Source organism: Hyperolius riggenbachi, chromosome 2 (genome assembly GCF_040937935.1).
Source record: "Hyperolius riggenbachi isolate aHypRig1 chromosome 2, aHypRig1.pri, whole genome shotgun sequence".
Lineage (NCBI taxonomy): Eukaryota > Metazoa > Chordata > Amphibia > Anura > Hyperoliidae > Hyperolius > Hyperolius riggenbachi.
The window spans coordinates 237,030,433-237,054,828 of record NC_090647.1 but is presented as its reverse complement, the minus strand read 5'-3'; the positions used below and the strand labels follow the sequence as shown (position 1 = coordinate 237,054,828).

The window sequence follows — 24,396 nt, the reverse complement described above, 5'->3', positions numbered from 1 at the left end:
GGCTCTACACCAATCATTGGCCGCTGTGTGGGGCCCACGGCCATATGACCCCATAGGCGCTGGAGACCCATCTAACAGAGGGTCATTTTGATGCGGTGAGTGCCCACTGCTTGGGGTGTGGTGGTGGTATCTCACTGAAGTAGAACTAGTGACAGCCAACTGCTGAGCAAGATTGTCCATCTAATAGAACACTGGGACTGTTCTTGTTGTATATGAGATTTGTCTTATTATGGGAACATTAGTGCTCAGCTTTTTTAATTGTGAAAGTGGACATTTATATCTGCAGGCAGCGCACCACCAATTTGTTTTCACCTGAGTTTTGATATCAGCGCGGTTTTTGCTAGCCTAAAATGCATTTATCTACATATACATTATTTTAATACATTAAATTTGTTTTTGCATGATTCCCATCCCTTTTTCACTTATTTTATGAATTTATCAAAATTGCTAGTATTTATGCTTACCTTTTAGAATATGAACGTGCTTTTATTTTAAAACTGTCGAGTGGGTTAGGGTTACTTTTGGGGATAATAATATTGTGACGAATTCTCGTCTAATATTCATAAGGAGGTAAAATGTTGAAGAATTATATGTGAGTATTAATGTAACCATTATCTCAGCTAATAGAAAACCTGATTTTGCCTCCTGCGAGAGGATTTATGCCATATATTTCACAATTTCAATCAAATTTTGTTTAAAAAAAAAACCTATCTGTCAATGCCATAGCCACATGGAGCAGATGAGAACACGATGTTGAGGGCAGCCTTGCTTGCGACTTACCACCCAATTGCCCTGGATTGAGAACAGGGACAAGGGGCAGTGGCGCTAAATGGCTCACGCTGCCCTGCAAAGGTCCCAGCAGCATTAATTACCTTTCCCCCTCCAGGCCACCGTGGACGCTAGGGTAAAACGTCATTCAGCTGTCAAGTATTGCTGGTAGCTGAATTAGACTGTTTTATAGTAATTTGGATTCCGTTTTTTTGGCAGTGCCCAAATTACTGTCTGAGCGCCGCTATAGCCCTAATTCCCATTACGGCCTATGGCAGCACATGGTGTGCTCAAATTTCCAGTGCCATTTTTGCCTGTCTTATTATTGAAGGCCTCAGTGAGATAGTTAAGGCAGAGGATTTTAAAAGGAAATGTATAATTCTATCATTTGAGAGTAGGACAAACAGCTGTATATTTCTTACTAAATTGTGTAAAGATGTTAAATGTTCTGTAAAAAAAAATGCAGACATTTCATGTGATAAAAAGTCTTTTTTATTTAACCTGTACGCTTTGTTAACTTGTATGCTTCCCTTATGGAGAGGGAAAGTCTCACTTTTGACAGGTGTCCCATTTTGAAATTTGTCTTTAAAGTGGACCTCTGCAGTAAATTTTCAAGTGAAAAAGAGCTAGATTGACACTTACTTTGACTGCCCTCCTCTTTCTTTTCTTTACTTAATGCAGGAATTGTTTGCTACTTCATTAAATGAAATTTTAAGTGAAAAGTTATGTGGTAAGCTACTTACCTGGTTGTTTATTTTAGCCTCCTGAAGTCCTCCTGGTCCCTCACCATCATTCTGCACTGCTCTGTTTCTGCTATTTCACCCTTTAATTGCTACATGGGTGACTCTATGCCGCATGCATCCTGTATCGCGCTCCTGTGGCTTGGAGTGTTCTACGTTTGTGCAGTAAGTAAAACTTTCTACTGCACATGCACACGGCCAATGTTGCACATGTGCAGTGGCCGGTGATTAGCGGAGGAATGGAGCAGTGTGGAATAATGGAGAGGTTACAGGAGGACTTCAGAGGACTGGAAGAAGCTTTAGATAAGTAACTGGTCACACTACTTTTCACGTAACACTCCTTTTAAGCAGCAAGGAAGCATTGTGGCAGCTCTGGAATGCAACATACTGTCGTTGGCACTACACTACTTCTCTCTTCACCTCTCCTTTCTGACGTAGGCTGGCTCAGTGGCACAGGAAGAAGCAGAGTAGCCCTCAAGCCACATTGTGAGGCACTTCTCTCTCATCCACAGATGACACAATCTAATAGTCATATTTGGAAACACAGAAAACTTTATGGCATAAGTGGTCAGGTTTTTTTTTACATATACAGTATATCTTTCCTGCTACTCTGTTATAACCTCCGCTGCCTGATTTGATAGTGGGAGTTTTATTTTTAAAACTTTAAGTCCTGCCCTGTAAAATGGAATTCTCTGATCTTTTTGTGCTAATGCCAACTGCCACGTATAGATGAGTTACAGAAAAAAGTTAGACAGGTATTTTGTCTAAAACTAGAAAAAAATTATCCAGCCTTTATAGTTATTGTAGAGTGTGTGTTTGTGAATAAAGTGTTATATTTAACAAAGTAGGATAAAATTCAGTGATTAACCGTTACAGCCATATCTGATTAAATTGCTCAACACTGAGAGGAAGCCTGGTTGATTGCTGTGTGTAAAAGAATATAGGTTTTAGCACTGAACCTTAAAATGTAAATCAAAAATATTATATATAATATAAGTTTCCATAGTTCTCTTGAATTTCCTATTATTTTAATTGTGTACATTACATGACAGTGTCATATTTTTGGAAATATTTACAAGTATATGCAAATATTTTGTTGTGAAATGGAGTACTGTATCTAATTAACTTAACTATGCCTAAAATAGGTATATTTATACAATCGATGTCTCCTATATTTCTAGTATTTTATTTTATCAAAAGGAAAGGTTAAACCAAGGAATGAACTTTTCACCCACCAAGTTTAATTTAATTTAATTTCTTCTTAGCTCCCAGCAAAAAAAAAATGTGCCAAACTACCCTGAACTAATTTCTCCAGCGGGAAGTCCTAAGGCTTGTATTACTAGGCTTTCACTCTCACTTTCCTCTAATAGATTTTTGGAACAACATCTGCTAAGATGCCATTCATTCTACATAAAGAATGAAGACTGCATACTTGGGCATAAACAAGTGACTGGCAGTATGGGTGCAAATACCTTTGGATGTTACAGGACTTGAATACTTGATTTAAATTAGAGGGCATTTAAAAGTTGTTGTTTTCTTTAGCATTTTTCTATTCCTGCCTTATTTACACAATATGTGACGGTAGCTAAGTTCAACCTAGATCTCTATTTCACATCCAGCACGATATAATTGTATTTAAAGGTCAACTGAACTTAGAGGGATATGGGGGCTGCCATATTAATTTCCTTTTAAACAATACCAGTTGCATGGCACTTCTGCTTAACTATATGGCTGCAGTAGTATCTGGATCACATACCTGAAACAAGCATGTGGCTAATCTAGTCAGACTTTAGTCAGAACTCCTGATCTGCATGCTTGATCAGGTTCTATAGCTAAGTATAGTAAGTATTATCCTGTAAAAACACGGCTCGATTCTGAGCCATTTAGATGGCTCGATAGATAATTTCCGACATGTCCGATCTCCCGCCGTCGATTTGCCGCTCGATTCTGCATTGAGGACAATGCAAAAAGATAAGAAAAATATGCGGAAGATATGAGAATCGCCTGCGGAATCGAGTGGGGAATCGATCGAGCGGGAGAATTGAGCGGCAAAATCGAGCCGTGTATGCCCAGCAAGAGAGGCAGAAGATCAGCAGGACTGTAATGCCTGGCAGATCTCCTGCTTTCTGTTCATCTGCTATGCCCTAATCTGTCACCACCTTCTTTACCCTATGTGGCACGTCCCCGCTTGAAAAGGAGGTAATGAAACAACACCTGCCCGACTTTGGTTACACCCAGGCCTTGGAGGTGCAAGGTATAGCAGCTGAGGCCAAGAAAGCCAGAGTACCACCAGAACAAACAAGACTATGTGGCTGGGTGATATGGAAGAGGCTACACAGACCACTACAGGAGTTATGCATAAGGGAGCAAGATTGCCCAGAGCAACCGCAGCTCTGGGCTTCCGATAACCACCACAAATAAACAAGACACAAGGGTTGCTCAGTACAACCACAGTCCTGAGCTTCTGACTGAATAACAAGACAGACAATAGAGAGACAGATGGAATGCTTGCCAATCGAATTGCTGTCCCAGCAATAGCAAGCATCCACACTAACTTGGACAAGACAAACAAGTAAGAACGTAACCAATAGCAACCACAGCCTACAGTTACATCCACAGGAAATCGGATTAGCAGGAACAGACAGACAGACGGACTGTTTGCCTAGCAATAGCAAACATCCATACTGATACAGACAAGACAAACAGGTAGGAGCGTAACTAATAGCAACCGCTGCTACAGTCACATCCACAGGAACAAACAAGCAGGATAACAACCAGTCACCAATGTGGTGAAGGCAGTCTCCCACTAGCAGGAAGGTAAGACTTCACTGACCCCTGCGGGTGCAGTGAACGTTCAGGAAGGCAAGGTAATGCAAAGCTAGGCAATACAAAATACAATATCACAGCATGGACCCAGCAACAACTTAGGTAAGCTGTACTCTATGTCGGGCAAGGTCTGAGAGGCAGGCATTTATATGAACATCAGCCAATGGGAACAGACATGCAAATTCCCACACAGCTGACTAGTAATCATGCAATCCTGTGCTACCCTGATTGAAGGCTGTAAGCTGTGTGTGAATGGAAGGGATCTTCGTTACCACTGCATGCCAGATTATGCATGTAAGAAATCCACAGCTGTCTGACTGCAGTTCAACTGCAGCCAGACATAGGTGGATTCATGACAACATCCTTGGCTACTCTGAACTGTAGTGTGATTGCAAATACCAAAGACTCTCATGGCAATTGCAATCAAAACCAAGCAACTAAATGCAGGTAGAGAAATCAAAACTGCTCGGCTGCAACTGGCAGGAGGGATCCTTACAAGGACATCTAGGAATCCAGTATTGTTTAAAAGTAAATAAATATAGTAGCTTCCATACCACTCACAGATCAGGTGTCCTTCAAACAAGCTGCTGTGGCTCCGAGACATTTACACATAGTTTAAAGGCATACAAATATATAGGCAGTCTATTATTATTGATTTATAAAATGCCAACATAATCTGTGCCACTATACAAAGTAAAAAGCAAACATGGGGTACAAAATAATCTAGTCAATGGTATACACCAATATACCAAATACACAGCTGGTACAAAATACAGGAATGGTACAAAACACAGAATTAGTAATTACAGTGACAAAAGTAATATGAATAAATGTGTAACAAATTCAGAGACACAAAATGGTGAGAGAGCCCTGCCCTTGCGAGCTTACAAGCTTACAACATATAAAGATGATGTGTCTTGAATCTGGGACTTGTAGGGTATGCAAACGCAGGGACTTGTATAAAGTGTAGTTTGACAAGGCACATGTATTAAATGTCTTACAACACTTTGCATTTCCACAACTTTGCAAAACATTCATGCCAGAATGGACAGCAGCATCCTGTCACATATGAAATGCTTAGTGCTAAAGTCATGCTTCCATTAAGTCGCAATCCTTTTCTCAATGGTAGTTCAAAGCGCTTTGGTTTCTATACAAGCCTATATGGAATGTGCTCTCACTAAGTTCAGCAAATACTTCACATAAATTTATATTCACAGTTCAGTGCACATCCCTACATAGTCCATCCTATAGTCCATTATAGTGCAGATCAGTCCAAGTGGATAACAACTCTTTAGTACAATTTCTTCTCAATATTCCACCACCAAAGCACCCAACAGGAAACGCACTCACCAAATACAGTGTGACCACTATGAGACTGGTCAGATAGCGCTCTATTCCAGGGAGCCTCAGCACTTCAGGTCCTGATCTCAGTATCACTGTGCACAGTCCACTTGTCACTTGTCCATGCACCTCAAATTAAAAACCTCCCATAGCGTAAATCAGGTTAAAAACACTTAGACTTTATTAAAAATGCTCACTCACATATCTCCAGATGCATGAGTTTTATCCACGGGCTCTCCCCCGTTAGCCAGGCTGGGCTAAGCCGTGCTCTGTTGCTATCCGCGTGTTCCGCCGTCAGCGACTTCCTGGTACATCCAATCCCTGCCCTTAGTTGGAGCACGGTTTTAAGTTTGGAAATTTCATATTGACAAAATAGTGTGCAAGTGATTAGGGACGCTGGCTGGTATCTTACTGTTTTGGCATTTAAACTGGTGTTCAGGAAATGCTGTTGAAAACAAAAAAAAAAACCCTGAGAATCCCCCATGAGCTGGACTGGTCCAAAACCTGTCGGTTCTGTCAGATTTTAACTTCCTACTTTTTTGTGATAGTGGTCCTTAAAGAGAAACTCCAACATAGAATTGAACTTTATCCCAATCAGTAGCTGATACCCCCTTTTACATGAGAAATATAATGATTTTCACAAACAGACCATCAGAGGGCGCTGTATGACTGATTTTGTGCTGAACCCCCCCCCCCCCCCCCCCCACAAGAAGCTCTGAGTACCGCGGTACTCTGGGCAAACTGCCACAATGTAACAATGTTCACAGACAGGAATTAGCTGTTTACAGCTGTCTCTAACAGCCAAAACAGCTAGGAGCAGCTACATAACCTGCCCACAGTAGAAATGTCACCATGTAATATATGTCAGAATGTGAATCTGGGAGAGGAAAGATTTTACAATGAGCAAACACTGACTAAATCATTTATCCATAATTATGGTAAAAAATGAAGCACTTTTTTTACTACATTATTTTCACTGGAGTTCCTCTTTAAAGAGAACCTGTACTGAGTAAAATATTTAAAATAAACACATGAGGTAACTTCAAATGAACATTACATAGTTACCTTGCCATCAGTTCCTCTCAGAATCTCACCATTTTCTTCTGACAATAATCCCTTCCAGTTCTGACAATATTTTGTCAGATCTGAAATATATCAATTGCTGTCAGTAAAATATCAGTTGCTGTCAGTTATAGCTGAGAGGTGGTGGGGTGAGTTCCCTGGAGGTGAGAGGTCCAGGGCTTGCCCGCACTTCCCTCTAGGTGTCGCATGGTGGTTTGGGGGCCCCAGTGAGTGAGAGAGACCTGGGGCCCCTGGGCTGTCATGTGGACCAGTGTTTGTGAGGAAAACTGATGTACCAGGTAATGTCCATGTTTCCCTATGGCTCGAGTGGGTGATGTTACAGTTTAACTGTGTGTTGACCAGAAAGCTGTTATGGGTAATGGCCATTTTCAAAATGGAGGACGGAAAATTCCCTTGATCACAGTGAACAAACAGGACGTGGGACAGGAGAAAGACACTGAGGAGTAGACTACATGGAAGGTAAGTATGACTTGTGTATGCTTATTTTGACTTTTAATTTTCAGTTCAGGTTTTCTTTAAAGAAAACCTGAACTGAAAATTAAAAGTCACACGAGCACGTGATCAAGCGCCAGTCAGGCGTGAAACGGCGTTGTGCAGTCCCCCCACCCTGGTCACCTGAACCCTGGCACACCTCAGCACAGACACCTGGAACAGGTTTGACACAACCAAGACTATGAATATGCTTGTACCATGTTTGGCATGAAGATGAAATAAAAAGCAAATCAAGGTGACAGTTGCCCGGCTTGTTTTGATGTACTGTATACACTGTAGGATCTGACTAAGGTCTGAGTGCTTCCACGTAAGTGTTCGCAACGGCAGACAACCTGAGACTGACCAGCAGTAACTATATATAGAGCAGCGCAATCACCCATCAGTGATTGACCAATAGTCACTTGCTCTGAGGTCAGCTGACCAACCTGGTCAGCTGATCCCTCATCGGCTGTCATAAAGGTTCTGCCTCTCAGCGCGCACGCGCGTATTTCTCAATCTGTGTGAACTAACAGACCCAGCCACACCAGACGCACGCTGCTGCGTGCAAACCGCCGCGCTGGACACGGAATCAGCCGCCTTGCTGTCAGTACATGCGGCGGCTTTTCCGCGTTCCATTACACTTACCTTCCATGTAGTCTACTCCTCAGTGTCTTCCTCCTGTCCCTCGTCCTGTTTGTTCACTGTGATCAAGGGAATTTTCCGTCCTCAATTTTGAAAATGGCCATTACCCATAACAGCTTTCTGGTCAACACACAGTTAAACTGTAACATCGCTCACTTGAGCCAAAGGGAAACATGGACATTACCTGGTACATCAGTTTTCCTCTCCGCTATAACTGACAGCAACTGATATTTTACTGACAGCAACTGATATATTTCAGATCTGACAAAATGTCAGTACTGGAAGGGATCACTGTCAGAAGAAAATGGTGAGCTTCTGAGAGGAACTGATGGCAAGGTAACTATGTAAAGTTCATTTGAAGTTACCTAATGTGTTTATTTTAAATATCTTTACTCAGTACAGGTTCTCTTTAAACGCCAGAAAGCCAATTTTTTAGCAATGCAGAAATGGCAAAATATTTACTAAAATGTGTTAATTGTTAATCAAGTGACCTAGCATAGATCTATGCATCATGAAACAAGAACCCATTTGTTATAGTAATAAGAAAACAATTCCTCAACACATTTTGTCTTGCTTGACCCTATTCACTTTCAGTGACATTAGATGTTCTAAAGCTTTAGAAATCACTTAACAGATTTATTACAGGACTGTGGAAGCTCACAGACCAGGAACTAGCATATTAATGAATGAGAATTATTTATGTCCTGCTGGGCTTAATCTGCTTCCTCAAAACAGTGCAGGTAGGATACAAACAGAAGGAAGACACTTCTTCTGTCAGGATGAGCTATTATGCAGAGTCAGGCCTGGAACCCACTGAAACCAGCAAACGCGAAACGCAACCGCTAGAGTTTTGTCTGAGCAGTTTGCAAGCGGATTCATGTGCGTTTTCGGGCGCATTTTGCAACATTGTATTTTTTTGCTCAGCGGTTGCGTAGCGTTTTGCGTTTTGCGTTTTTATCCTGATTGGTCCTGTGAAGTATTTTTCATTTTGTTACAGTGTGCTGAACCGCAAAACGCTAGCAAAACCGCTCAGTTTAGGTTTTGCTGAGCGTTTCCGCTAGCGTTTCAATACTTTACATTGAAGCGCTAACGCTCCCAAAATGCTGCACGTCCTGCGTTTGCGTTTCTGGGAAACGCAAACGCTCCTGTGGAATTTGCCCCATCCATTAACATTGGCCCAGCATTTTGGCAAAGTGCTAGCGTATCGCAACGCTGCCAAAACGCTGCCAAAAGCGCTCCTGTGGGTTCCAGCCCTCAAGGAGCATACTTTTACAGGTAGAGTTAAAAAAAACTGTATGTGCTATCTGTGTATAGGTATGAACAGTAACAGTTCATTTGCTAAGTACCTTCAAAAAGAGTTTTGGATACCCTTCTCTCAACTACCGAACTTTCATGTTAGAATGCAGTCTCTTCCATCACCCTTGCAATAGAATACTGTAAACCATATTTACATAACAAAACAGTAATTGCTATGAAGATATCCTATATTACTAATTATTTTGCTAAAATACCGTAAGTAAATCAAAGAATTACAAAAGGTTTTCTTTGTGACCAAACACTGGGGCAAATTACTGTCTTCTGGTGAATATCATTTATTTATCTAATCTATTGATTGAAACTTGCATAGTAATTTGCTTTGGTTTCCTTTTGCTCAGGTTTTTCAAGGATAGTTTGGAAAGAATAGCAAGCAAAGGATTAGGAATTGGTCATGGTAGATTTTCAATATGGCAAAGGCTTCAGGTCTGTTTTTCTTTTGTATTTATCGAAGAGGAATTCTGTGTGTGTTCCTCTTCCAACAATCAGAATTAATTCAAACTCAAAAAGAACGAGCAAGCATCATTATTATTGTATAGTCTCAATAACCTATATAAGTATCAATTAAAGGGGGAAGAGGTCATCGACCTCAAAAAATGGTATTTGGTCCCTTGGCAGCTTCGGCGGAACTAGTGGGACAGCGCGGGTAGCGCTGTACAGCCTTTCCTGGTCCTCTAACCTCATTTACTTGGTGAGTCTTTTGTTCTCCTACGATCTTCCTTCCTGCTCATTCCTGCACTTTAGGTCGATTTTGACTGGCCATTGCGGCCATCTACCTGCACTAACTTTCACTTTATTTCAGCTGCTCATTCTTGCACTTCAGGTCGACTTTTGACTGGCCATTGCGGCCATCTACCTGCACTAACTTCCACTTCTATCTCAGCTCTTGCCTCTATTAGCTTTAGTCAATCCATTGTTGTAGTGTGCACCCCTTTCATATATTTGTTTAATGCAATGTTATTTTGAATCTATATTTCATATTTAATCTTTTCTGAGTGTTGTTCCATGCACAGTTGTCACTGTAACTCTATTAGGGAGCCTCATAAATAATTTTTCTTAAAGCACTAGCACCTTACTTTCCAGCAGGAGGGATGTATTACTAGTAGTTATGTATATATGTTTGTATGTTCCTTCTGGGATAGCTACCTGTGCAGCAGAAGTCCTTATTATTAATTATTTATAAATCAATTGGACTCTGCTGTATTTATCACAGGAACAACCAGAAGAAACTCTACCATTTTTTACCTTTCATTAGACTCAATTGTTTATTGATTATTTAGGACATTTGCACCAGGTCTGGCTGTTTGTTTTTAATTGTTTTTAAAATTATCAGCTGGCAATCAATAAAGATTTTTTCGCTATTTTTGATGTCCTGAGTTATACCTGGTTGAATGCTTGACATTACTAGATTACAAAGGAGGGGGTTCTTTTGTCTTAAAAAAACAATCAGAATTAATTAAGGAGGGGTGTTGATTGTGTCCTTGGTCTGTGCCTTTATTTTATAGATAAAATATATGGTTTAAAGAGGAACTGTAACGACAAAACGGCCCCTGGGGGGTACTCACCTCGGGTGGGGGAAGCCTCAGGATCCTAATGAGGCTTCCCACGCCGTCCTGCGTCCCTCGGGGGTCTCGCTGTAGCCCTCCGTACAGCCGTGACGCAATATTTACCTTCCTGGCTCCTGCGCAGGCGCTCTGATGCCTCTCGGCGCCGAAGTAGGCGGAAATACCCGATCACTGTCGGGTCTGCTCTACTGCGCAGGCGCAAGTTTCCGGCGTCTGCGCAGTAGAGCGGACCCGACGGAGATCGGGTATTTTCGTCTATTTCCGTGCAGAAAGTCGCCACAGCGCCCCCGCTGGAGCCAGCAAAGGTAAATATTGAACTGACAGTCGGCACAGTCGCCGGCTGTTCGGAGGGCTGCGGCGAGACCCCCGTGGGACAGAGGACGGCGTGGGAAGCCTCATTAGGATCCGGAGGCTTCCCCCACCCGAGGTGAGTACCCCCCAGGGGATCTTTTTAATGTTACAGAGTCTCTTTAAAGAAGCACAATTTGGGATTTTTTTTTAGAGTTTTGCTGCTGCTGCTTTTTGCAATTATTTAATTTACTGTAAATTGTTCTCTTTCTGTTGTTTTTATTTCTAAAATTATACACAGTTGGAAAGCATTCACAGTGTTCCCCCATATCATCAATATTATTAATGTGTAGATCACCATCCATATACTGTGTTATGTTGGGTATATTGTATATAAGGCAAAACTTGCACTGCTAAGTGAAACTCTCTAATTCATCCAGGATATTAAAGGCCATTCGTTTTTAATCTGCTAAATTATTGATGTACGTTTGTAAATATGTATTTGGCATAACAAACTACGGTTGTTGTCTTATGCGGCCGGTATTTACACTTTGTAATTTGCAAAACTCCACCCTTTTTTTATCTGTGCGTTTTTTTCTGTACTTTGTTTGTTTTTGTGTTTGTAAAGATATGCTTGTCTCTGGCTGCATTGCGGTGCATTATAATGGAAAACACACATTGCCCAGAAATACAACCTGTCAGTTTTCTAAGTCTGTACATGGAAATGCTTTAGATGTGAATGTGCCCATTGATTAACATGGGCTGCCAGTGCTAATGCATTTTTGTAATAGGAAGAAACACAAGATAGTAAATGGTGTGAATGGAGCCTTAGATGGACCATTAATGCTTTCCTTGGATATGTTGTAGTTTCAAATTCTTCTATACTCTGCACTTTATTAGGAATACTATACTTCAACATTTGTAGAACTTCTTTTTGCCCTCAAGCAAAAAAGCCTCAGTTCTTTGTGGCATGAACTCCAAGAGATGACGGAAGCATTTATTGGAGATTTTGTTCCATGTTAGCATGATTACATCATGCAATTTCTGCACATTTGTGTACTGAAGATTCATCCTATGAATCTCCCATCATAACACGTCTCAAACTAACTCAAGCTGGGAGGCAATAAAATCGTGCAACTCAGTGTCTCATTTTGGAAAATGTATACAGAGCCCTTCCACATCCCGCTGAAATCTATTGCAGCATGGTCTATAGAGAAGGGTTTGAGGCTAATAGCTATATTCAAGAACAGCATTTAGAAGGAGAGTTTCTGTATATGCTCATTGAAGTAAAATAGTCACATGTATGAACTGAAATTCCTTGGGTGGAAATGGCAGAACGTTCCTCACACAAGGCAACAGAGACAGAGGCAATTCACTTTTTCTCCTAAGTTTTCTCCTAGGAGCTCATCTTTCATCAGCTGTTTAAAAATAGGTTTTCAGCACTCTGCAATTGAAAAAGTACCAAAAACTAGGCAAAAAAGTAAACATTATTAAGTGAAAATTATTTTGAGTTTTTTTGTTTTGCTTGCTGGTGGTTTTTGATGAGATGGGAAAATATCACCTAAAATAAATATTGGGGAAATAAGTGAATTTAGGCCTCTTGTACACCACATGCGATTCCGATTTTTTTATACACTCTGATTTTTTTTATTCCGATAAGAAAGTACTACATGATGCTATGGTTTTTAATCGGAATAAAAAATTGGATCATATAAAAAAATCAGAATCGCATGTAGTGTGCAAGAGGCCTGAATAGGGGCCAGAGTATTAAAGGGAACCTGAGCTGAGAGGGATACGGAGGCTGCAATATTTATTTCCTTTTAAACAATCCACTTTGCCTGACAGTCTTGCTGATGATGTTGGCTACGATGGTGCCTAAATCACACACTTGAAATGAGCATGCAGCTAATCCAGTCAGACTTTAATCAAGGTTCAGTGTTTTTGGCTTGTATTAAAAGTGTTAAAGGCAAAGAGGGTTAGCTGGACAGCCAAGCAACTGGTATTAATTAAAAGAAAAAAACTATGGCAGCCTCCATAACACTCTCCTTTAAGAATTGAATAGGGTACAATGGTTAATTTGCATATATTCAGCAGTGGTGCCTGGGAGACATCTCGAGCTCACTCCAACCTGAATTATCGCAAATTCTTTCTGTTTTAGGAAAGCAAACTTTTGTTTTTCTTAAGAATTGAGGGTATAGGAAATCTATGTTGTAAATACCATACTTTTAGTTATATCAGACTAGGCTAGGAGAAATTATGAGGTATATGTTAAAAAAAGGAGTTAACCTAAAAATAAAATGTAAAACAAACCTGTCACAAATATGTCATTAGAAACTGAAACACTTCAATAGAAAAAAATAAACACTTTGGCCCGTATGCAATTCACTTTTTCTCTTGAGTTTTCTCCCAGGTTATATTACCAAATTTGTTAACAAAATGCATTTCACACCATCAGCAAGCAAGAAAACACTCAAAATAATGTTGATAGTTGTTCTAATTAGATGAAAAGGTATTTCCTATGAGAAAACTCAGGAGAAAAAGTTAATTGAGTTACTGATATGCTCATTAAAGATCTAAAATGTTTGATCAGGAGCCATAAGCCTGGTTCATGCAGGTGAAACATTCTTAGCATACAAACTATAATATACTGTATGTATTTATTTTTCTTGCCCAGGTTGGCTTCAGGTTCTATTTACTATTTACGGCATAGCATTTCAAATTATAAGCATAGTATTTTAAATTACAAAATGGTACAAGACTGTTTGCATGATAGTAAATCTAACTTATACCTAAGGAAAGATGGATCTTGTTTATGAGAACTATTGTGAAAAAAAGAGAAGTGTAAAAAACAATTTTTGAATGACTGAATCATTTTTGAGTAACTTAAACTTCAAAACCCACAATGCAAGTCATTTGAAAATCGTGTTTCTTTTTTAATGATCCAATTTTCATGTATTTAATCTTTTCATGACAGTTGATTATTTTTGTAATTTGTAATAAGGGTAGTTAGTATGATTTCCAGGTTAAAACCTCAAATTATTGCAGGCATGACAAGCAGCATGATTAAAAATGCAAAGAGAAAAGAAGCGGAGGGGAGATGCTGTCACCTCCTATTTCAGAGTGTACTTTGAAGAACATTCATCCGTGAAGTACTTTCATTAGAAAAGGCCTTTGATCACATTTCAGCCATCAGTGAATTTATTTCCTTGAATTTGACATTGAAGTACAAGAAAATATTCCATCTTTTTGTTACATATTTTTCAGATCAGGAGCAGACCATGCATCGGCTTAGTGCATCTGTTCTGCGCCATTCCATCAATAAAGAGCCAGCTTTCTGTCTGCCCCTGAAGCAAACACAAGGTATTTATTTTAGGCCCTCAGTCATATCATTGCTGAGAAAATAGCACAATAGCGGGATCATCCTATTTTATTTGCAGGTGTTGTGCTTTTCATTGCTGCATCCTGTAGATAAATTATGTGTGTCTGGATTATCCTGTATGTCTAAAAAAAAAAAAAAAAATCTATTCTCCATTTTCTATTCTGCTAAGCAAGTAGAATACTCTTGATAAGTTTATATAGATATTTTATCAAATCAAATGCTCCTGATAAACATGTAGGGTTTAACCAAATAATTTGTTTATGCGTTCTGCCTAATTATATGGTATATGTGCTAACTACATTACAGTAAGGTAAACAATGATGTAGCCAAGTATAACAACAAAATCACTGTAATAGCAATGTTAAACCTCTTGATGTTACTGGCTAGATGACCAGAACAAATGTTTTGTTCTATTCAACCTCAATTTTTTGTTACTAGTTTGAGCATTAATGCAAATGTTCTGCTCCTTTTTTTTGGCTAGCCCTATACTTTACTTTCATCTCATATTTAAAAACAAATTAGTTTTTTCTATATTGGCCAATTATTAAGCAATATCTGGCAAAAGCTAGGAAACAAAAAGTTTTTCTTTATTTCTTTTTTATATTAACACTAATGTGTTTCTTTTGAGCTATGCACTAAAATCTATTTACACCTAATGGCTTATTATCATATCTGTTTGGTTAATGTATGCAATATTGTTTATATTTTTATTACAGTGCTGGATAGCGTGCTGGTTAAGGGCTCTGCCTCTGACACTGGATTCAAATCTCCTCACTTCCTGTTCAGTAAACCAGCACCTATTCAGCAAGGAGTACTTGGTTGGGCAAGACTACCTAAGTGCCTACTGAGCGTGCCCTTGGGGTTGTTGCTCAATCGCTTTGAGTGTGGCAGAAAATGCTTGCCTTTATGTCTGTGAAGCAGAGTAGCACAAGGAAGCATATTAGGAATGATTATAGTTACCTGTCACATCAGCTCCTCTTCTTTCTATGTTCGCTCTCTGTTGGTGCTCATGTTATAAAAGATGTATTCAAGGGGATCTGATAGGAAAGGGGGACAGGAGTAGAGGAAATGCAGCCCATGACATGAAATGTAGCTATAATTCATCCTAGTATGGACATACCTATACTTGTGATTGTCATGAACACAGCTGTGGGAGATATAGTTATATTAGTGAGAGGTTATAGTACCTGTAGGGGAACATTACTGTACTTGTGTAAGGTATAGCCATACATGTTGGGGTGAAAAGCTAGGAGGGAGCATCACTACACTTGTAGGGGGTCATTGCAGTGCATATTGGAGGACATGAGAATATCTGTAGGAGAACATGGGAATAGTTGTCGTGGGAACATGACAGTACTTGTACTTCACCTGGATGAAGGGCACAAAGAGTATCTAATTCTAATGTGTTGTTTCGGGCGTGACACAAAGGCTAGCTAATACTAGTACTAGGGCAGAGGTAAAACCATCCAAGGTTTTTCTGAGGGGCCTGGTCACATCTAGTTATGCCCCTGCACTGTCTCTCTCTCTCTCTCTCTTTCTGGTCTGGATAATAATAATAAAAAAATTCCCTCTTTTGAGGGGACAATAAATGTAAACCTTTCGCAGGAAAGCTTAGTTGGGACTAAAACATTAATAAAAAGCTTCAAAGGGATTCTCCACCATTCCATAGATCCTAAAAATATCACAGACTTAATATAGAAAATGCTGCATTTCTAGGGTTCTCCACTGCTATTGTAAGCTCATCTAGGTTAAATTCATCCAACTTGAATAATTGAAGAAATGAGAGTCTGTTGTAGGAATTGTTTTCAATTAATTTATAGAAGCTCGTGTCTTCAGAATCTGATCTAAACTATGAGCGGGAGTCAATCATCTGAGAGGAGCATTTAAAGGTTTGACCACAAGCAGTATTTTCTGCTTTTCTAGTATTTTATAGACTCTGAAAGGAGCCAGGAAAGCTCAGACAGTGGGACATCATCTAAATCTTGCTTTAAGGTCACCCAGAGCTTAAAGGAATACTGTAGGGGGGTCGGGGGAAAATGAGTTGAACTTACCCGGGGCTTCTAATGGTACCCCGCAGACATCCTGTGTTGGCGCAGCCACTCACCGATGCTCTGGCCCCGCCTCCGTTTCACTTCTGGAACTTCAGACTTTAAAGTCTGAAAACCACTGCGCCTGCATTGCCATGTCGCTGATGTCACCAGGACCATACAGCGCAGGATCAGTATGGTCTGTGCCTGTGCAGTATGGTCCTAGTGCCATCAGCGGGAGCGAGGACATGGCAACGCAGGCGCAGTGGTTTTCAGACTTTAAAGCCAGAAATTCCAGAAGTGAACCAGAGGCGGGGCCGGAGCATCGGTGAGTGGCTGCACGGGCGCAGGACGTCTGCGGGGGATCATTAGAAGCCCTGGGTAAGTACAACTAATTTTCCCCCAACACCTCGACAGTATTTCTTGAAAGCAAAATGAAGTGTAATTTATTTTCTTTAATTGAACATGCCTTGGACAGATTTTTACTAAAACTTCACTTAAAATGCCATACTTTCATTGCCATTACTATTACTGTTTTCTCAGGAGTCTACTGTAATTTTTTTTAATCTATCTTGAGTAAGGTGGTCAAAAAGCTGAGTGACTGGATGGGTGAGGATCGGAGTGGTAAAGGGTTTGGCTTTGAAAGGTAACAGCCAAACCTCTTGCCCAGAAAGAGAGTTATGGCAATGAGAGTAGTTTGGGAGAGTTTTTAATAAACTTTCTAGACTGAAAAGTCTTTGAAGGAATTAAATAACACCCTAATGTATTGATATCTACACACGTTTAAGTGTGAGGAAACATCACATCCGGCTGGGTCTGGTGTAAAAGATTTAGCGTCTTGTTAGCAAAACAATTAACTTGGCCTGTAAAGATAACGAAGCAGAACCAACTATGATATGCAAATGTCTTTCCATGGAGAGAATAGGCTGTGTCTTCTTATGAAAGGGAGAAGGAGGTGGGGGTGCGGGGGCATGTGTTCTTGGCCTGTGTGAGTCATGGGATGGGGGGAAGACTGATTAGACTGGACAATCTAAGCTAGATGATCATTCAAGGGGTGCAGACAGACAATCATTCATGAATGGTTGGAAAAGCAATTGTTGCCTAATATCTATAGTGCGCAGTAAAACTCACCTCTGCACAACAACACTGCAAAGGTAAATTGCAGTCACTTTAAAGAGAACCATGTTAAGTAAGAGGCTTCATGTTTACCTAACTGGAAAACAACATACAACTCCTCAACATGTGTAAGCGAATTTGACTAGTATGTACAGTGCTTTTCTATTTCCCTAACAGCCTTTGGAAAAGATTGAGAGCCTGATGCTATAAAGCGTTTGCCTGTTTTCACTTCAAATATCTAATAAGATTCAAGAAAAAGCTTTCATGAATTTGATTCAGTATTTGAACTGAAGACAACAAAGTTACTGATTTCTACTGCTAACCCATACCAGACTGTCAGTGCTGGCTCAGTTTCCTTCTCTTCTGGTACTCTACAAAGCACACTCTGATGCATTTTTTATTTATTTTTCTTTTTCTGGCACTCAGAAGTTAAGGTTTCAGGCAATTTGCCAAAGTAAAAATAAATAAATAAATAAAAAATATACCCTTCTTTAATTGCCTAAAACAAAACTTTCTCACCCCTTTCCCTTTTGTTATTATATCTAAACTACCAGTTTGACTCACATTCCTCTCCTATCTACAACCTATACATGTATTTTAAAAAGTAATGTTACCATCAAAATTTAAAAGAAGCAAAAAATCACCTTGTAGAAGATGATGTCACAATATAGTGGTATACAGACAAGAAGGAACGATGCAGATGCTAAAAATCTTTACAGTGTAGAACAAGTAAATATACAAATAAAGATAAAATTGAAAAAGAAAAAGAATTTATTAATTGAATAACATATTTATTTGTGGTTTCTTTTCAAATGATCATTTTACTTAACCCTTCATTATAAATAGACCGCACTCATGTAAAATGACTGCTGCCAAATTTCAGAGCAGGGTAAAGCCCAAAGATGGTTCACCCCACGCCTGCTTAAAGTTAAGGCTGGCGTTCATGCTATTACCATTTTACCTGTTTGCCTAAGAGAGGGTTGACATCCAGTGCTTCCCCCATTATTAAAGGAGTTCGCTGGTTCCACTGAAAGTCTCTCCCAGGGCCTACCGCCACATATGGGGAGGTGAGTTGGTTGAGGAGCTCCTTGTCCTTAATATTGGACAAAAGAGGGGGTGGGATACCTTGTCACTTCACGTTTGCAGTGTCTCCCGATATTATGGATTATGTAAAATTATATTGCTCAGGGTCACACACTGGTGGGTTTTGGCCTACCTAGGGAATACCAGTCGGCATGGGTACAGAGTACAAATATGTAGCCATTGAGAAAGAAAAAGAGAGCTTCTGGGCTCCAAAATGCATAAAGACGTCACCTTTAATTTATCCTCCCAACACCTTCAAAACATACATGCAGGGAAAATCAGCCTAACAGCCGTTTCGCAGGTATGTGCTGCCTCTGAAGAAGCAGGTTATCCTGCGAAACGGCTGTTAGGCTGATTTTCTCTGCATGTATGTTTTGAAGGTGTTGGGAGGATAAATTAAAGGTGATGTCTTTATGCATTTTGGTGCCCAGAAGCTCTCTTTTTCTTTCTCAATTGATATATCATCTACTGGAGGCACAATTTGCTTCATGCACCTGTATCCCCTGACCTGCCAGGATCTCATCTAGTGCCTATTTTTTTCTTTGCTTGTGCACCGACAAATATGTAGCCTCATGCTCCAAAAGCATAATAATTTGATTCACTACTTTCTTAACAAAGGCCCACCCTGAAGACAGAATTTACATGTCGAACAAATATGTCAGAAATTATTTAGAGAAAAACTAGGGAGATTGAGTGGACACTGGAAATTCAGGAAGAATAGAGTTTTTTAGCAGTGCTAAGGGAAAAACTGGAATTTTGCACTGTCCGTGTCAGAACAAAAGTGGGAATGAGGCTTCATCAGCTGTTGAGGTACTGGACATATCTTGGTATGGAAGAAATAGATTCTTATAAACTCTGTTTACAGAGGTGTTCACATACCACTACGATCAGACGTGTTTTGGTAATCCACAACATCTTAGAGAATTCATAATGCTAATAATCATTAAAGATCCAAATAAATAGGTGCAACTGTGCAAACAGAATCCCAATACCATTTCCCTGTTCAGAGAGTAATTTGCATGCTCCTGCTATACATAATAATGTATTTGTTGTGCAGAAAAATAACAAATAACTTTCATGTATGACATGAATAATGCTTCTAGGTAGACTATGAGCATTCCATCTGGAATGTCTCTTTAAACAGGACTGAAATAATTCATAACAAAGAAATAATGTATTATTACTGTCAAAGTATATATATCACGTCAATAAATAATCACAATATACAAATGTAAATAACATAACGTGAAAAACTAATCATCTGTCAAACTCTATCAAACATGACCTAAACATCTGAAATCCAAATGCACCTGAAACAAATAACAATTACATTTCCCTTTGTCAGAAGTGTTTTTTTCCTTTGTCAGAAGTGTTCAGCTTATATTTGTTCATATGAATAAGATTAATGGGATGGCGAACAATAAAGATATGTGCTGAGATGTTTTGTGGTGTTGATTTTCTCTTACTCTCTTGCTTCTGCCACTGTATAGATTTTCCAGTGTGACATCGGACAGTTTTTCGACACCTGTAGATGCTGCTAGTAACATTTTACTGTTATAAAGGATTTCCAAAGTGAAAAAAGAAATGTAGCTTTACTTAATCTGAGGCTTCTTCCAGCCTCTAGAAGTCATTTGTGCCCCTCCCTGCAGCTCCGGGCTTCTCCTGGCTCCTGCTGTCAGCCTCTGAAAGATCGCTGACCTCCAATGGGTCGGTGTCTTCTGCGCATGTGCGGGCATACGCCTGCCCCACGTGTGAATGAGCCCACATCATCGGGATGCGCCTGCATAGTACTACAGCACAGGAACAGTACGCTACCGGTGATGTGGGCACCTTCTCGCGCAAGGCAGGCGCATGCACAGAAGACGCCGACCCATAGGGGGGTCAGCAATCCTTCAGAGGCCGCCAGCAGGACCCAGGAGAAGAGTGAAGCTGTGGGGAGGGACACAAATGACTTCCAGGGGCCAGTAGAATCCCCAGATAAGCAAAGCTACATTTATTTTTTCACTTTTTGCATCATTGATCAGGAAGGAACATCCGTTCAGACTAATTTCCTGGTGTGTCACTGTTAGTAAGATTACTTTTACCTTATATTAACAAGGATGGCATAAATATCCAGACACAAAATTGAAACCATCAGCGCCCCCCCCCCCCCCCCTTCCCCTCCAAAAAAAAGTTCAGCTTAAATCTAGGATACCTAGGTCACCTCAGACATCATTTTCTGTATGATAAAAACAAGATAATCCCTTAATTTTTTGGATTTTTTAGAAAAATAGATGTCTTGCTATGTTGATAGGTCAGTTATCGGTAATAACTGAAATTAACTGGTAATAGGTAAGCCTAAGTAGCATTAATAGCAGTAACAATTTGGATGGTAATTTACTAAGCAAAGGAATGCACATCACGGTCCCTCAGCGTAGTGCCTCTGCAATCACCTAAAAAGCAGATGAGCAGACAATGGCCTCAATTCACTAAGCTTAAAGAAAAACTCCGACCATGAATTTAACTTTATCCCAATCAGTAGCTGATATCCCCTTTTACATGACAAATCTATTGCATTTCACAAACAGACCATCAGGGGGCGCTGTATGACTGATATTGTGGTGAAACCCCTCCCACAAGAAGCTCTGAGTACCGCGGTACTCTGGGCAAACTGCCACAATGTAACAAGACTCACAGACAGGAAATGGCTGTTTACAGCTGTCTGTAACAGCCAGAACAGCTAGAAACAGCTACATAACCTGCCCACAGTAACAATGTCACCATGTAATACATGTCAGAATGTGAATCTTGGAGAGGAAAGATTTTACAATGAGCAAACACTGACAAAATCATTTATACATAATTATTGTAAAAATGAAGCACTTTTTTATTACATTATTTTCACTGGAGTTCCTCTTTAACTCCTGTCTTTAATAACTCTTCAGAGCTGTTTTACAGTTATCACCATGGTGATATAATTGTGATAACTGTAAAAGAGCTCTGGAGAGTTATTAAAGACAGGAGTTAAGCTTAGTGAATTGAGGCCACTGTATACTGCTGCTATGATGTTTTGGATACCAGGAGCCATGACTGACTGTTACTGCAGCCAATTGTAGCTTGGCTGAATCTAAAAGTATTGGACCTGTGTGCACATTTACCTATGCCTTAGGTTGGCAGCCCACAAGTTCAGTTAAACAAATGTGCAGTGGGGATGGAATATGTAATGTGTACTTATCATATATTTGACAGAACAGTGCATATGTATCAAACGTGGGACTTATAATATAAATATAAACATTATCCAGCATGGGTCTCCCCCCAAGTGCTTATTAACCTAATCTTCCTTTTGCAGCTTGGTATTCCCACTCGGTATTCAGCGCCTATAAATGTGGGGCTCCACCCCCTACTACAGCCCAAATGATTAATAATGTCTGGAGTACGCTGCAGAAAGAGTGCAGTAAATCCCTTCCCCCAATACACACACCTTCTCAATGCAACGTGGGCAAGATGTTACAGATGAGGGGATCAGCCCCATCTCCCATGCACTGAAGGAGGTGAAGGTTATAGTATGGAGGCTTATGCTATAATCCAGGGGACTTATGCTGTAATAAAAAAAATATATCCACTCTATGCTGTATATACCAATCGTATTTTTGAAACTGAATGATAATTGCCATTCTGGTGGTGGATTAAGGAACTTTGCCTAATTACTGATATTCATTTTTAAAACTTTGAAGAGTAAATCTTCCAGTTTTCATATACTTCAAATATTTCACATGAAACTGCACTGAAAAAATCAGATGTTACTTATATTGCTTTTCCATTTTGCAGGCATTCCTTTAGCTCCAAAAGAGAAGCTGGATATACCTGTACTATTTGCACCAGATACAATGAAGCTTTATGAGGCTTTAGTAGTGGTGCATATGCTAAAAGCAAATGGAGATGACTGGGAACACAATAGCACTGACGACTTCAATACAGAACTGAAAAGGTAGGAAGCTTTCATCTGTTAATTAGGTCCTTCACTAACATAGAAAAGAGAAGAAGCCTCTTGGGTGGAAACTAGAAATAGTTATTATTTTCCTTCTTTGTCTGGGGGCTGTCTAGCTCTAAGTGTAGCAGAAGTCGGTTGTGCACTCAGAGCTGACCACATTGCTGGCACATAGCACAGGAATGGTCTTGAACTGTGTATGTTTTCTTGGTTATTTCTGAAGCAGATCTATTGTGTGTCAGAATGTAAATAGTGTTTAAAATGTTCCTTATGGCTGAGCTTTCTGGCGTCTAAAAAATCTGGCTGCACATCAGAATTCTTCTAACATTTGTATTGATTTATTATACATTTCACCCAATTCGCTTCTCTTCCAGCATTTCAGATAACATGTTTGTAAAGGGTTTACGTTACCTATTGTAGGCTTGATTATTGATTTTGCAGTCTTTTGATTTTATTTTTCTCAAACAAAAAAGCCGACCTACATGAAATTCCTCCTTTATTGAGAGAAAAACCATTCCCTCCAGGTCAGCTCTGTACAATGCTGGGATTTAAGAAAGCTTCATTTAATTTTCTTTCTTTTATTTTATGTTCAACTATAAACATTGCAATTCCAAAGCATTACTAACAGAAAACTGGGAGTGATAAAGAAGGAACATACAAGCTGATTATGGTCTAATTATAGAAATTATTCATTCTCTCTGAACTACACCACATTGTAGCATTCAAACTCAAAAGTTTTCTGATGAAATCAGAGTAAAAATCTATTGCCCCTAAATCCCTGATTGTAGTACAATAAGTTGGAACTATGATTTGAACTATTGCCTGATTAATGAGCATTTATTGCCACTCCAGATCATTTATCTTATTGATAAACTGTCTGAAATCAGTTTTAACTTAATCGGCTCGGGACCGCAAATAATTAAAACTATGCCACACTTATGGCTGACTAAGCCTAATGCAGTGTAGTTTTAATGCTGGCAGGGCCCGAGCACGGGATGCAATAAGAGCCTTTTGTCCTAAATCGGTTAAGGAGAACCTGAGATGAAGAGCAACTCAAGCTTTATACTTACCTGAGGCTTCCTATAGCCCTCTGTAGGCCATCTGGTCCCTTGGATTCTATCCGGTCTCCTCTGTAGTCCATATTCCATCCCAGCCGAACGCACTCCCTTATCGCACTCTTATGGTCAGGAGCATTCTGTGCATGTGCAGTTCACAAAGACTGCAACTGCACTTGCGCATAACACTACCGGCTATGGAAGCATGGTCAGATAGTAAGTGTGGCCAAATTCATGCATGGCCGCACAAATTTGCAACAGAGGGGACAGGACAGAATCCAAGGGACTAAATGGACTACAGGCCATAGTAAGTAGAAATAAAAATATATATATATGTCTTTGCTGAGATATCGACACCCACTGATTTTTTTCTAAAATTATTATTATTATTATTATTATTAAATGATTGCAGCAAAACGAAGACAAATTCATCGGTGTAAATACAAATTAGTTCCTTTCAATACCTGTAAAAAATGGCCCTTAAATTGTACCTCACAAAATCCCTAAAAAAATATGCTGCTTTACTCATAGTTGCAGGGTGTCCCCTGTTCAACCTCTGGAGGTCTACCATGTTTGCCCGCATTTTTGCATAGTGGAAACCCACTGATTACACTCTCCAGCCTCTGTACCATTGCAGAGATCAGAATTTGTTCACATGTGGGGGACTTTGGCCAGCACTGATGAAACGTCTGACTCCCTTTCTTGTTGGAAGATCTTTTAGGTTAATC

The 24,396-nt window shown here is 39.8% G+C and overlaps 1 protein-coding gene across 1 annotated transcript in view; it reads left to right on the top strand.

The window, feature by feature from the left end:
* CFAP47 (cilia and flagella associated protein 47) overlaps positions 1 to 24,396 on the top strand; it is a 730,879-nt gene that overhangs the window by 613,215 nt on the left and 93,268 nt on the right. Inside the window, exons 58-59 of the mRNA XM_068268343.1 lie at positions 14,303 to 14,398; positions 22,454 to 22,613. Coding sequence (XP_068124444.1) covers positions 14,303 to 14,398; positions 22,454 to 22,613 — 256 coding nt within the window. The remainder of the gene's footprint in view (positions 1 to 14,302; positions 14,399 to 22,453; positions 22,614 to 24,396) is intronic.